At 36.3% G+C, this 17,034-nt stretch overlaps 1 protein-coding gene across 1 annotated transcript in view; it reads left to right on the plus strand.

Moving 5' to 3' along the window:
• The window catches only part of arhgef15a (Rho guanine nucleotide exchange factor (GEF) 15), a 36,988-nt gene that overhangs the window by 2,111 nt on the left and 17,843 nt on the right, over positions 1-17,034 (plus strand). Inside the window, exons 3-5 of the mRNA XM_065284599.2 lie at positions 3,273-3,327; positions 11,870-11,934; positions 12,472-12,719. Of these exons, the coding sequence (XP_065140671.1) occupies positions 3,273-3,327; positions 11,870-11,934; positions 12,472-12,719 (368 nt within the window). The remainder of the gene's footprint in view (positions 1-3,272; positions 3,328-11,869; positions 11,935-12,471; positions 12,720-17,034) is intronic.

A 17,034-nucleotide genomic window follows, 5' to 3' on the forward strand; every position in this document is an offset into this window, starting at 1 on the left:
AACCTGAAATGTGACGCTCCTTACCATGTTTGAAAGATTCGCACACAATGTAAACTTTTGCCTACAATCTGTGTGTTTGTTGTAGTCCAAAAATAGAGTTTACGTTGGAGACAATAACTTGCGTCATTGTTTACTTTGGGGTATGTACATTTTACTTATCATTAACATTTACTAATACACACCTAGGAAAATGTACAATCGTGAATCGGACCATTTGTGCTCTTTAAAATATCTGCTTATGCTTCTTTATCATGCTTCAACTTGATCTTTTTTTACTTGCTAAACTTGATATCGTATTGTTGGGCCAGTGGTCCAGATTTTACATGACCTGACAAAATTTTCACTGGCCCCACCACAAAAAAAAAGATAATTATATAGATTATTTCTTTATCACACATGTTAAATAATGTCAAAAGCCAAATTTGATTGTATTCACAATATATTTATAAAAGATTACTTAACCTAAAGAAATTCTTCCATTAAAGAGTAACTAAACCCCAAACCAACTTTTTTTAGTTAATGATCTGTAAGAATGATGTTTTATTAGTGCTGTTTATTGATTTTAGTAATTTTTTTGACATTTGGATATAAAGTGTTTCAATACTACAATATATGGTGTAAAAACGTCTGAGTGCTGCCCTCTTCAGGTTGAACGGTGGCTACTGCAGTTGAATTTTCCCATTGGATGTTGGGTCCAAAAAATGACTTGTGACGTAAGCAGGTTCAAGCTCACCACGCCCTTGTTACGATCTCACCACACACTTGGTACAAGCTTAGTTCGTCCCCTCTATCTTCGTAGGGATCTGCCCACTTTTCTTGCATTTTTCAAATATTGCCAGTGGGTGGAGTCAGCCTCTGACCAGGGGTTTAGTTACTCTTTAAAGGAATGTTGTTTTATTATGGAAATCATTACAACAAAAAAGGCTACAAGACTGTCTGCTTGTGCTGAAGAACAGGGTTAGAAATTTCTTTCTGAAAATTTGGTTCGTTGGTACGTTGAATAAACAGTGTTGTAACAGTTGTGTTTTTGCCATTAATTTATTAGCTTTTGGGGTAACTTGTAGAAATTAGTACTTAACTTGATTTTTGAAAGCAGTTTTACAGAGATAGTGCCTTACTCTAGGCATTATAGTTGTCTCTCATTTAATTATTTTATATGTAAGCAATAAGGTACGAGAGGCTGTGCTGTATCGTGAATAAATAACGGCTGAAGGGCATTGTTAGGCATGGCGCGAAGCAGAGTGCCTGCAACCCCTTAAGCCGTTACTTATTCACGATACAGCACTTGCCTCAAGTACCTTATTGCTTTTATAAAACGGTTACCACACAATATTAAAGTAAAAAAATATTAGTGCAACTTTCATAAAGTTAAATAAAAAAGCATTCCTTCCGCTAGAAAAATAGTCCCTGACCATGAACAAAAATGTGTTCCAATCACTGATCTATATAAATGACTGGATTGCGCATGACGTCACACTTGTGAAGCCACCGCGCTGCCATGTTGGTATACCCAAACGTTCTATTAAATCAATGGACGTTATCAGATTTTAATGATAAAACATCACTTTACTCGTCTTTGCTTTATGTAAAGTTACCCTGTACATTATTACAACACAAACGTCCAAAGCATGTAAATAGTTATTTACTGAAAGTTGTACAATTTGCGTTTTAATCAGTTTTTATACATTCATCTTTATTACAGTATCAGATCAGCAGACAGACCGCAGCATATTTAGTATTAATGACAATAAACGTTCTCATTCTGAAATCTAAATAAATAATCATACTTTGTACCGTATGTGCATGCAATAATTTTCTAGTTTTGTAATTATGTTGTAAACTTACAAGTTACCTAAACTTATTTAGAGAAATAACGCTGACCGTCACAGTGTAGCTTAATGGCAAAAAAACTTTATTTATACCCGTGTCATTAACAAATGCAACAGACACACTCACATTAACGTTTTTTTATAAATCCATTATCCTGCCCGATTAAGACATAAACATTGCAAATAACACCAGAATTAACAAATAATTAACGTACACATATCCTAAAAATTAACCTTGTGTAACTGATACGCTGTAAAGGGGGTAAATTTTGATCATGATTTTGAATGGAAGTCAATGACGCTCTCTGCCGGTTGGGTATACCAAGATGGTGGCTCGAACTCTGCGCTGGCTTCACCTCACGCAGTTACGTCAAGCGTTCTATGCGCAATCCAGTCATTTATATAGATCAGTGGTTCCAATATGTAATATGCATGAAAGCTCAACTAAAAACAACAAACCGATAAGTGTGGTTGCTAAGAGTGTTGCTAAGGGTGCAGTGATATAGAACTGTTGGGTGAAGCAGTCATATTGACCAATCAGAATCAAGGATTGGAACTAACCGTTTTATAATTATGAATATAAGTATAAACATGCAGTCAGACTTAATACTATTTAATAGAAATCAGATTATTAATGTGACAGCTTTAGTTTGAAGTAGCTCTGTATCTCAAGTTGTGCAGACACATCCACCCACGAGATGGACACGGAAAGTGAAAGTAGTAAGTGCACCTTTTAGTCTACATACTCTGCGAGTCACATGCGTCCTTTCATACTGTATGGATCACGGATCAACAGCGATTCGTCACACTACTTTTAAAAGTGCATCCGAATCGATACGGAAGGTGCTGTATCGATGCGCGCATCGTCAGGCGTTCACAACAATGTATCGTCGTATAGTTCAAACACAGCACTACTGCTTACACATGCTGCTCACACATGCAGGATGAGTGCTGTAACCAGGATGAGTGCTGTAACCTTAAAGATTAGTCCCGGAAACGTGCAGTTCACATGTTTATTGTGTGAAACCGAACTTAGCATTTATGTGTTTGAATCTGCCAAATGTAGCATCTATTTACAAATATATCTATGGTCCGAGGCGGTGTGAAAGAGTGTAGATGACTAATTCGCATATTCATTTAAATTGTCCGAATTGAGTGGAGGCGGGGACTAATTTACATATTAATAAACCCGCATACACTAAATAAGGCAGGGCTGTAGAGTTACATTCAAGACAGGTAAAACTTTTATACATGCTATTATGATGCTCAAAGATTCATTTTAAATGACTCAATTCTTGACTACACGAAGACTTTAATTAAAGACAGACAATATGCATTGCAACGTATGAATGTGTGCATTGTGACAATTCTAGGTGCCCAGAATGTTCTACAGGCTGGCCCTATTGTCAGGGCCTGATATTTATTTCTGTATTTGTTTCTTAGGTGAGAGCTATGAGAACGGTATTTTTGAAGAATGGGAGACTTTTGACAAGAAAGAGTAAGTTTACAAAATAATTTCTAAATATTCTAAATATTAAAAATATGTATTCAAAGTGCTGCAACAGAGTATTTTTTGAGGGACCTGTAGAAATTGTCCTAAATGATCACACTAGAGACCTAAGTGAACTTGGAGCCATTCACTTCCAGTCTTTGTGCTAAGCTATAGCGGGGGCTGCGTCAGACAAAATTACAGCGCGCACAGAGATGAGAAAGGTATGCATGTACTTATCTAACTCTGGGGGATACGGTGAATAAGCTAAATTCTCAAAATGTGGGCGTGTTCCTTTAAACGACAATCCCCCTTTTTTTGAAAACCCCCAAAAACTCATACCCAAACTAAAATTAGATACAGTTCATGAAGCCTTTGCACTAAAAACATAAGTTTGGTTTCATTTCAAAGCTGACAAGTTTATTGTAAAGACTGAATTATTTTTTGTGATAATGAAAACACTTAAAAAAATAAATTTCTAATAACTTTACAAAATACATTTGATACATCTTTATCAAAAACTTATTGAAATGGTCCCCAAAAGAATCTAGAAATGCACTGCAGCTAAAGCCCCAGGTCTGACCTTGTTGTGTTTCAAATCTGAAAATGATATCTTTAAAACTTTCAATTTTATGAAAGTTTTTTTTTAAAACTATGTCATTAGGTCTTTTTTTGAGAAATCTTAGAAATTCTAACATTTATTTACTCACATCTTTGCATTGCATTCTTTGAATGTATTGTTCCATTATTCAGTGTGTCAGACTGACCCATTAAGAATGTCAAGGGAAATAAACATTCACACCTCTTTAGACAAATTATGACCATCTATATCATTCTTTTGTAATTATTATAATTACTGACAACAGTCTTTACACAGTGTTTTAATCCCTCTTTTTTTTTCTTTGATTAAATGTCTCACTTCACCTTCTTTGACTTTGTTTCAAATGCCTTTCTTCCCAGAGGTGGGTAGTAACGAATGACATTTACTTCATTACATTTACTTGAGTACATTTTTTGGGTAACTAGTACTTTTAGAGTAAATTTAAGGATGGGTACTTTTTACTCTTACTCAAGTACATTTCTAGTGAAAAAACTGTACTTTTACTTCGCTACATTCGGCGGCGTTACTGCGTTACTGTCAAATGGTAATAATTAATGAATAAATCTTTTTTTAAGTTTATAGGGCGTGTTTGAAAGTTTCGCGAGACAGGCTGCGTCACCGTTTAGCGCGCAACCGCGCGGTCACCCTTTAGCGCACCCGATCGTGCGTAGATAGGAGAGGTAGATGAGGGCGCGTGTGCGTTGTGCGAGATATCGGAGGCAGATCATGTGTGGCTTTAAGTTCGGTCTATGTTTTCACTCCAAGAGGTCAAAAAGAATAGTTTCATTATGCGATGCATGCTTTGTTCAATAAACGAGCTGACATCTCAGCGTACAGGAATTCAAGAGCCAACCTGAAACCCAAAGTGGTAAGTGTCACAATGTCTATTTGTACACTATTAATGGTCATTTCACACACTGTCCGAGTTTTTTTGCCATATGCACTCTTGTGCAAGCAATGACAAAACCTAGTGTTCGTTAAACCTTTACAAACAGCACGTTCACATCTGCACATTTCCATATCATTTCCCCACAAAACTAAACAAACTGAACAGCATAATGTAAGGACGTCTTGCATTTATACACAAATCCGGACACCTCACTAATGTGTAGAAAATTCATTCAAATAAAAACGGGATTTTATTTTATTTAAATCCTTCCTAAAGAATGAATGAATAAAAATAAAATTATAAAGTTTGATTTTAAAGAAACATGTATTATATATTATAATAAATGTAGAGTTGATTTGCACAAACAGATAAGTTCCATATAAAATTCTAAAATGAGAATTTTTATTATGTTCAGTAATTGCACTTTAATGGCAATGAAAATTATCTATTCATATAAAAACATGATCACAAACAGACTGCATGTTTAAAGGCTGACAAGTTTGTGTTGTGAACATGAAAATAAATACAGAGTTAATCGTCGAAAAAACATCTGTGTGTGTGTTTGAGATTTTTTCTCAAATGACACGTTATGTGATGTTAATGTCCCATTGCAGGACTGAGATAGGCTGCTTTACTTGTATATAAGCAGAACAATGAGACTTTTAAGGAGAGGTTTGTGAAAACCCTCCAAGTAGTTTGAAATTCAGTGCTTTTGCGCTACTTCTCTATCAGATCGGAAGCAGCGAGTAACGAACTACTTGAGTAGTTTTTTCATCTAATACTTTTTTACACTTACTCAACTTAATAATTAGATTTGATACATTTACTTTTACTGGAGTAGATTTTTGTATAAGTACTTGTATTTTTACTTGAGTACAGATTTTGGGTACTCTACCCACCTCTGTATTCTTCCTTAACAAAACATTTCAATGAGCTTTACCATTCAAAATCATTCCTAAAACCTATTTTTCATATCTATAACACAACGCAGGCGCATGTTAGCTTAGCTTAGCACACCATCAAAACACAACAAATGGTGGGATTAAAACCATGTTTTTGCTAGAAACTCACTTTATAAAAGAAGTCGAATGTTTTAAATAGCCATGTGAGCTGATGTGGCTTTGGATTGTAAAATGAAAATATAATATAAAGTCGTATTGTATTCTACAGCTATGTTTTTAAGTGTTCATTATAATAAATATACTGTCTGGAAGAACACAGATACACCATAATTCCTGAGTTTATTGTCTTCTTGTTTTATCCATCAAAACTCTGTCCGTTTCTCAATATGCGTTCTTGTCCGTACTTGTGTTCTTGTGGACTTGTGAAACGTCATCAGGCGCGGCCCAAGTACTGTTCCAATCAAAGTTCGCATCAAGCCAAGTTAACATAACATCCCCGGATGTGTTCTTGATCCACCCATTTTATCGAGGATGCATCCTGAGGTGACTTGTGCGGACATCTGACACAGCCAAGTTTCCCAGAGTGCATTTCGCATCAACAGCAATGAAGCTTAAAGCGTCACAATATTCGATACTCTTTCTGTGTCATAAAATGTATTTTTAAGAGCTGTTTAGTCGCGTTGCTCGACCACATACGTCATCGAGGTTCTCACATTTCAGTTAAAATACATAAAAAAATTAAGATTTATTTCTTTTAAGACATACAATCATTGTAGTTCCATTCTTACCTTGAAATGTAATGGTTGCTTTTCTGAAATTGAACCCGAAATATTAAACCTTGATGATGTATGCGGTCGACCAACGTGACTTCTGGAGAACGCACCTGAAAACATGTTCGGGATGTGTCCGGCGGAACTGGTTCGAATGGCCACCCTACCAGTGTCTGATGTTCAATATAATATTTCCTTTGGATCTAACTAATTTTTTGTCTCATCAATTTATTTATCTTTATTGTTCATATGAAGTATGTTATTTGTTATCCTTTTACTGATGGTAAAGTTAAGTTTAACTTAAATCAGAATCACATATATTTTTATATAATCTTAACACTGTAGTAAATTACTGCACTTTACTTTAACTGGATGTCTTTCTTTAGTTTATTTCATGTTGTACAATCGTTTAGTAGTATTAAAATTAATGGTTTTATAATAAAATAAATAAATAAATGTGTTTTATATCATACTTCATTTTCTAATAAATACATTAAAGCTAATCAGTGTATTCACGGGTTGCCTTAACCACATATTATGGTTTTTGCATTTGATGTATTTCGTTAAAATTACATTAAAATAAGAATTGCCAGGACTGCACCTATTGGTTAGACTGAATGATGACCTCAAGTACTCTGCTGTTCCATTTGCAATATAACCGGACGAAGGACGCAAGTCCAAACTTGGCGTACTTAATATTGAGAAACGGCCTTCTTTATGTGCATATTTCTGGGTGTATGCCCTAATATGGGTTTATGATGACCCTGACCCAACCTCTCGTTCGTGTGTCAATTATTAACGTGGCTAAAATTCTGGATGCTTTAACATGTTTCATGAATTTTGTTTTTTTTAGTATAAGTATGCAGTCCCTTACGAAAAATAAGTTTATTGAAGTGTGCTATAAATATTCTTCTTTTAAACTTAAAATAAGAAAGTATACTTTCAGTTTACTTTTTATGTACTTCTCTAAAATGTACTTTAGGTACTTCTCAGAAATATACTTAAATTGTACTAAAGTATACTTGACCTATACTGATCGAAATGTCTAAGTATATTTGGCCTATACTTGTTTACTGACATATACTTAAAAGTATAAAGTAAAACTGCAACAATGAAAGCTACATCAAGAAAGCTGCAAAAAGCCATATGAATAGCCCTGGTGAAAAATAAATATACTTTATTGTATTCCAAGTATATTTAAGTATATATGATTTGAGGTTGTATATATATATCTATATATATGGCTGAACCCCCTGAATATTAACTTTCGTTCTGGACTCCATTTCCCATAATCCCGCATGCCTGGACTGATTAGTCTGCCACCTGAAACTCATTGGACAGCCTATATAAACTCTCTGGAAACATTCAGTCAGTGCAAAGTCTTGATTTGTACCGGCTGTCATTGCTGAGCGGTTTGCCTGCCTGCTTATCTATCTGTATTTATTAATCTTGATCTGTTTTACCTGGTTTATGAGCAGTGTTGGGAACGTTACTTTAAAAAAGTAATTAGTTATAGTTACTAATTACTTCTCACAAATAGTAACTGAGTTAGTAACTGCGTTACATTATTATAAAAGTAATTAATTACCAGGAAAAGTAATTACTGCGTTACTTAAAAAAAATTAATATTTCAAATAACTTGAATGCCCCTTACAAAATTAAATATGTTAAATGACTAAAATGGATACTAAAGAGAAATCACAAATTTTGTGGCAGCATGTGACGATGTGAGGTGCTTTATTAGATCAGAATTACTTGCCACAGACGTGGAGAGACTTTTTCTTCATGGGCATAAGTTGCACATTACACAAACATTCTTGCCTTTCACCTCAACAATGGAAAAGTAGTGCTTTATACTTCGTGTTTGCGACCGCTACCTTTGAGCTTGTTGTACTGGCCATCGCCCTGTCGCCGGTGTTTTTGGAGTGATTGATGCGCGATGACCGGGCTGCATGTCAGTGCTTTGAGATGGGGCACAGTCAGCAGCAGCACCGCTGCTCGTTGAGAAGAGAAAACGACGCGTATTTTCATGTCAGTCTACAAAAGTCTCCAACCACGCCAGAAAAGATAGCTAGATTTGTCCTATAAAGTCGCTAAAGTGATAGAAAGTTGCTAAATCTAGCGACAAAGTGACCAAGTTGCTCAGACTTTTTAACACTGCTGCTCGCTCCTCTCGGACTTGGACTGCGCGTGTGGGCGGGCCTTTTTGTGAACTCTGCCTCTGGTTGGCTACCGATGGAAATTAAGCCAATCATCATCCGTTATGTTTCTCACAACACACAAGAGAAAAATAGGGTTTGGCTGAGAGAGTGAGCATACGCGGCTGAAAATCACTACAGTAAGATCAATTTTAGTAACGCGCAGCATTTTAATGTCAGTAACGATAACGGCGTTATAACGGGGGAAACAGTAACTTATTTGATTACTCGTTACTGAAAAAAATAACGCAGTTACTAACGCCAATTACTTATAACGCCGTTATTCCCATCACTGTTTATGAGTACTGTATGTTTGTTGCCTGCCCTGACCCTTTTGCCTGTTTCATGACTACGAGATTTGCCTGCCTTACATTGCTGTGTTTGCTGTTGTTTTTCCTTGCCTGTTGGAATATGAGTGTGTTTAATAAAAACCTGCAGATGGATCCTCAGTGTCAAAGTGCTTTGTTACACAAGCAGTATACAATAAGTAACCTACTAGTTTACTAAGAGTACACTAACAGGACACTTGCATGTACACTTTCAGTATATGACTATTAAACTACTAGTTAACTGAAAGTATATTAAAAGAACACTTGGAAGTATACCTGCAGCACACAATAAGTAACCTACTAGTTTACCTAGAGGACACTAAAAGAACATTTGCATTTACACCTTCAGTATATGACTAGTAAACTACTAGTTAACTAAAAGTATATTAAAAGAACACTTGGAAGTATACCTGCAGCACACAATAAGTAACCTACTAGTTTACTAAGAGTACACTAACAGAACATTTGCATGCACACTTGAAGTATAAGTCTAGAAAACTACTAGTATACTCATGAGTTCACTTGCAGTACAAATGAAGAACTAATTGTGCACTAGTTGTACACTTAAAGTTGACTACTCTTACACTTATAGTACACTTAGAAGTATACTTCTATATACTTCTTCAAGCAGTACACTTACAAGTATACTACTAGAACATAAATGTTAGTACACTTACTGCATAAAGTATACTTAAAACTATACTCCAACATTACTTAAGTATACTTCATAAAATGAACTTGAAGTATACTTATTTTTCGTAAGGGGTGTCATAGGTACATCTTTGACGTTTGTAACAACCAAACCGTTTGAAAATCTGTAAAAAATTAAGCAAGTTATGGTCATTTAAAAATACCTGCACCATTAAAACTCAATGCTACGAGTGAGCGAGCGCCCTGTGGTAAGATGGCCCCCAAATGCGGACGTTCCACTCAATTGGCCAGCAGCACGGGCGAGACATCTAGCCTTTATACATATATGAGTAAAACAACATCAGTGGCTAATATAGCCGTGTTTGGACTAAAAATGTAATAAATATTACTCATCTCTTTAGAAATTTGAAGTAAACATAAAAAAATCAATGACATGCATGCCTTTGAACCAAAAGCCCCGAGGGATATTATTTTGTGAAGTGCTTTCATGACGACAAGGCATTGGATTTTTCTTTAGAGATTAAATGTTAATATAGAAAACAATGTTTGCACATTGTGTGTTTTTGCATCAAAACATTATGAACTTGGTCCAACGTTTTACATGAAAATGATACACATAATTGTAAACTAGCAAAACTATAAATGAATTAAAGATTAAACACACTAAACACAGATAAAGAACAAGGCACTTGAAACAATCTTATTGCAGGTGATGAGAATGTTAGTGAAGGTAACCGCAGTCAGTCACAAAGTGTAGTCAGACAACTATAATTGTTCATGCATCCAACATTTGTTTCAGAAATTATAATACTGTTTATTAATTTTTAATATTGTCTTTAAATATAATTTTCTTTCAATTACTTACTATTTTACTGTGTGTTCTTACACTGTGCACATCATGTAAACTATGGTAGAATAAATATCAGAAGTTGTGTGCATTTTGATGCCAAACAAAGGGCACTGATGTATTTTAAGATATGTCAGTGCAAGTTGTTTTCAGTTTGGACAGCTCTTACATATATTTTAGTCTAGGAATAGTCAAACCGCCCCTAAAAGTTTCATTGTTTAGTTCTCCATCCATCCTCTACTCTTACTTCATTGTTTATTTGAAGTTGTTTTTGTGTTCATAATAAATTATGTTCAGAACTCTGATCCAGAGAAGATTTTCACAGAATTTTTTTGTTTCACACACACACACACACACACACGCACGCACGCACGCACGCACGCACGCACACACACACACACACACACACACACACACACATTCTGGTTTCCATGTTTTGTGGGGACATTCCATAGACGTAATGCATTTTATACTGTACAAACTGTATATTCTATTCCCCTTACCTACCCCATTCCCTAACCCCAACCATCACAGAAAACTTTCTACTACCTGAGATTTTCAAGAAACATCATTCTGTTTGATTTATAAGCTTGTTTCCTCATGGGGACATCAAAATGTCCCCACGAGGTCACAAAAACACTGGTATTCCTATCTTTGTGGGGACAATTGGTCCCCACAACGTGATAATTACCAGGTACACACACACACACAAAGAGTAATATGCTGTTATACTCCATATAACTCAATGTACAAGCTAGAAATTAAGCTCTGTTTTTGCACAGGCCTACTAAAGGGTTAATACTGCTACATGGTGATCAACAGTAAAAATGACAAATTTGACCTCTTTGCATAAGGAAAAACCACCAACATTCAAGAATGCATTATAATAAGGTGTCATGGCTCTGCAATCAAAAAATGTTGTTATAATGGAAGTCAAAAGGGCAAAAACAATAACTAACCACTATTTTTAGTCACTAACAATAAACGAGGTTGAAAAAATCAAAACTGATGCTACACAAATATTGAAAATGCATCAAAGCAAATGTTTTTACTAATCTTTGACATGCTCAGATTGTGTAAAACATCCAGTTTACTGGAATCACTTTTTATATTGAAAATCAGTCATTGTGTGTTTTTTCCCAATCAGTTCAATGAACTTGGAAATTAAAGAGTTAAAATCGTGAATTTTTGTAAAAAAATTTGTAGTTTTGATCAGTACTGAGGTTGATTAACAGATTTATGCAAACAAATGTGCAAAAAATATTCATCTGATACATTTTTACAGCCGTTTAATTTAGTGGATGTTTTCATCCACTAACAACACAAAAGGGTACATTTAAACAATGCACGTGGGTTTCTTACAGGTTGAGTGAATTTACAGAAAGTCCACGGAGGATTTCCAGTGACTGGGAGCCAAACGGTGACTATGGTGAGAAAAATAAATTATTGCATACAGTACATTGTACACACAGAAAATTTAGTGATTCATTTGTTTCACAAGTAAATGTCTCTAGAATAAAATTATTATTTCCATATTTAACTAAATTAAAAAAATGGAAAGGATGCACAGAGTGGTCCTTTAACTAATACACTTTGGGGCAGTTTCCCGGACAAGTTTTATATTAATCCATGACTAGGCCTTAGTTATACTAGGACATTTAAGTAGTTTTTACAAACATAGCTTACAAAAACATTACTGATGTGCATCTTGAGGCAACCACTGGCACTTCAGATACGTCAGTGCAAGATGTTTTTAAATTAAGACAGCGCAAACATGCTTTTTAGTCTGGAACTAGGATAAGTCCTGAACGGGAAACCACCCCTTGAGAATTAAATATTATTCTAGTTTATGAAAGTGGATGTTAAAAGTTAACTGGTTAGATTAAAAGAACAATACAATTAAGAAATAGTTTTCCAAATCTTTTGAGGTTAGTGCACATAATCAAAGAGGTTTTATCATTCACAGAACCTCTATATCAGATCTATCAAGCCAAGGTCTCTGAAAAAGCCTGTCAGATCCAAACTGACAGTCCTGATAGCTACAGGAGGAGTGTAGGTGAAACGTTGGGTCTGGAGGGTCCTGGAGCACTGGGGGTGGTGTGCCCCCGAACCAGAAGAGGTCCTGAAGAGATTACATTATGGCAGGACTTACCTGTGGTAAAGGAAAGTGGAATGTTACAGAAACTCAGTCGCATCGAAAGACAGAGACAAGAGGTGAGAAATAACTAAGGTAAAGAAAGCAGTCAGAAAGAGAAATAATAAGAGCAAAGCATTTGTGAAGCCACAACACGCAAAAACTTGAGCCGGATGGGCTACAACAGCAAATAGCAAATGTAATGGTGTGGGGGATGTTGTCTTGGCACACTTTAGGCCCCTTAGTGCCAATTGGGCATTGTTTAAATGCCACGGCCTACCTGAGCATTGTTTCTGACCATGTCCATCCCTTTTTGACCACCATGTACCGATCCTCTGATGGCTACTTCCAGCAGGATAATTCACCATGTCACAAAGCTCGAATCATTTCAAATTGGTTTCTTGAACATGACAATGATTTCACTGTACTAAAATGGCCCCCACAGTCACCAGATCTCAACCCAATAGATCATCTTTGGGATGTGGTGAAACGGGAGCTTCATGCCCTGGATGTGCATCCCACAAATCTCCATCAACTGCAAGATGCTATCCTATCAATATGGGCCAACATCTCAAAAAAATGCTTTCAGCACCTTGTTGAATCAATGCCCCATAGAATTAAGGCAGTTCTGAAGGCGAAAGGGGGGTTAAACACAATATTAGTATGGTGTTCCTAATAATCCTTTAGGTGGGTGTATGTATGTATGTATGTATGTATGTATGTACCTAACCATATATATAACACACACACACACACACATATATATATATATATATACACACACACACATATACATACACATACAGTGAGGAAAATAAGTATTTGAACACCCTGCTATTTTGCAAGTTCTCCCACTTAAAAATCATGTAGGGGTCTGAAATTTTCATCGTAGGTGCATGTCCACTGTGAGAGACGTAATCCAAAAAAAAATCCAGAAATCACAGTGTATGATTTTTTAAAACTATTTATTTGTATGATACAGCTGCAAATAAGTATTTGAACCCCTGAGATAGTCAATGTTAATATTTGGTACAGTATCCTTTGATTACAATTACAGAGGTCAAACATTTACTGTAGTTTTTCACCAGGTTTGCACACACTGCAAAGGGGATTTTGGCCCACTCCTCCACACAGATCTTCTCTAGATCAGTCAGGTTTCTGGCCTGTCGTTGAGAAATACAAAGTTTGAGCTCCCTCCAAACATTCTCTATTGGGTTTAGGTCTGGAGACGGGCTAGGCCACGCCAGAACCTTGATAAGCTTTCTTACAGAGCCACTACTTGGTTATCCTGGCTGTGTGCTTTGGGTCATGGTCATGTTGGACGATCCACCCTTACGAAAGTTAACCATGGTTTTATTGTGGTAAAAGTGTAATAACCATGTTTTTTAGTGTATTGATTACTATCAGAAAAACTATGGTTTTACTACACTAACCATGGTTTAACTATGGTTTTTGAAAACCATAGTTGTCAAAACCATGGTTATTTTGTGGTTACCGTGGTTTTACTACAGTAACCATGGTTTTTTGGTTTTAACTGTAGTAAAACCATGATTAATTTTCGTAAGGGGCAGCCTCGACCCATCTTCAATGCTCTAAATGAGGAAAGGAGGTTGTTCCCCAAAATCTTGCAATACATGGCCCCGGTCATCCTCTCCTTAATACAGTGCAGTCGCCCTGTCCCATGTGCAGAAAAACACCCAAAGCATGATGCTAGCACCCCCATGCTTCACAGTAGGGATGGTGTTCTTGGGATGGTACTCATTATTCTTCTTCCTTCAAACATGTTTAGTGGAATTATGACCAAAAATTTCTATTTTGGTCTCATCTGACCACATTACTTTCTCCCATGACGACTCTGGATCATCCAAATGGTCATTGGCAAACCTAAGACGGGCCTGGACATGTGCTGGTTTAAGCAGGGGAACCTTCCGTGCCATGCATGATTTCAAACCATGACGTCTTTGTGTATTACCAACAGTAACCTTGGAAACGGTGGTCCCAGCTCTTTTCAGGTCATTGACCAGCTCCTCCCATGTAGTTTTGGGCTGAATTCTCACCTTTCTTATTATCACTGAGACCCCACGAGGTGAGATCTTGCATGGAGCCCCAGTCGAGGGAGATTGACAGTCACATTTAGCTTCTTCCATTTTTTAATGATTGCTCCAACAGTGGACCTTTTTTCACCAAGCTGCTTGGCAATTTCCCCATAGCCATTTCCAGCCTTGTGGAGGTATACAATTTTGTCTCTAGTGTCTTTGGACAGCTCTTTGGTCTTGGCCACGTTAGTAGTTGTATTCTTACTGATTGTATGGGGTGGGGTGGACAGGTGTCTTTATGCAACTAACAACCTCAAACAGGTGCATCTAATTTAGGATAATAAATGGAGTGGAGGTGGACATTTTAAAGGCAGATTAACAGGTCTTTGAGGGTCAGAATTCTAGCTGATAGACAGGTGTTCAAATACTTATTTGCAGCTGTATCATACAAATAAATAGTTAAAAAATCACATATATTGTGATTTCTGGATTTTTTTAGATTATGTCTCTCCCAGTGGACATGCACCTACGATGACAATTTCAGACCCCTACATGATTTCTAAGTGGGAGAACTGGCAAAATAGCAGGGTGTTCAAATTCTTATTTTCCTCACTGTATATACATATATACATATACACATACATACATACACGCACACACACACACACACACACACATATTTATATATACACACAATACAGGGCTTGACATTAGTTGCTTTTTAAAGTTACTAGCCACTCAGCATTTTCACTAGCCACAAATTTGTTGTTGGTAAAATACACTTTATGGTGCAGTTTCCCGGACAAGGATTAGCTTAATCCAGGACTAGGCCTCAGTTTAATTAAAAAAATATAACTAGTTTTAACAAACATGCCTTACTAAAAACATTAACTAAAAAACATAAACTAAAAACAAAATTGCATTTTGAGGCAAAACAAAGGTCACTGATGTATTTTAAGATATGTAAGTTCAAATTGTTTTCAGTTTGGACAGCTCTTAAAAAATTTTTAGTCTAGGACTAGTCTAATCCCTGTCCAGGAAACCGCCTCTATGTGATTAAACTTGACTTTGGCATCCTAAAATGACTTTAATTCAAGCTAGTTTACTTAATTTAGCTAGATTAGACGACTTTCAAATGCAGATTGGCCACCCAAATTGAGACTACATACAGTATACATATAGACTGGTATATACAGGGAGATCAGTATAGATAGGATAGATATTTATGTGAATAAAAAACATGCTTATAAGGCATAAATAGATTAAAGTAATAGTCTACCCTTTTGCCATATTAAACTATTTTATTACCTCAACCTAGACTAATTAATACATACCTATCTTTTTTCAATGCGTGCACTGTACAGCGTGTTGTGAATGTGTTAGCATTTAGCCTAGCTCCATTCATTCCTATGGTACCAAACAGGGAAGCCACCAAACACTTCCGTGTTTTCCCTATTTAAAGACTGTTGCATGAGGAGTTATACCAGTAAGTATGGTGCCACAAAATAAAACTTTTTTTGGTACCATAGGAATGAATGGGGCTAGGCTAAATGCTAACACATTCACAACACGCTGTACAATATATTAATTCGTCTAGGTTGAGGTAATAACATAGTTAAATATGGCAAAAGGGTAGACTATTCCTTTAACTTCTAATGAATATATTAAAGTGGAGCAGGGTGTAGAAGATTACCTGAAAAGTTAAATAATAAAACCCTCGACAAACCCTTTAAATATTTATGTCAAAACATGTACATGAATTTTACTGTCACCTTGTTTATGCATATTGTATTTTATAAGCTTGATCATTGGTCTTATGATTTAAGACTTTTACTGCCTACATTAATATTATCCACAAACCTCTCCGCGTGCGAGCTTCCTTTGATTTCGGACAAAACAGGGCTGTGCACATTCAGGTAGCCTATGCACTATGAATTTCTCTCCGCGCTTGCTCAGATCAGACCCTGATGAAATTGTTATAAATACGTGTTTAATACTGTAAAATACCCTCAATGCTACAGTCACTGCCCTTGCCGTCCAGAATGAAAGACAACATTCCAACATTCCATTGTGCAAGCTGTCTCTTTAGTACCTCTTGGTTTATTTACATGTTGCTGCTGATTGGACTGCAGTTCTGACACACCCATCAAACAAGAGAAAACGTATCTCAAACCCTGTTGCACATCGGTACACATTGTTTCAAAGAAACATGTTGTTCAACCCCAAAACCCTAGCAAAACGTTGCACACCATTTTGAACTTGAACGTGCCCCTGACTAGAACCATAGACAGTAGGGATGTGCATCGATGCATCGCGCTCCCATTAAAAAGACCTGTCTGAAATCGATTCTGAATCGTAA

Source organism: Paramisgurnus dabryanus, chromosome 5 (genome assembly GCF_030506205.2).
Source record: "Paramisgurnus dabryanus chromosome 5, PD_genome_1.1, whole genome shotgun sequence".
Lineage (NCBI taxonomy): Eukaryota > Metazoa > Chordata > Actinopteri > Cypriniformes > Cobitidae > Paramisgurnus > Paramisgurnus dabryanus.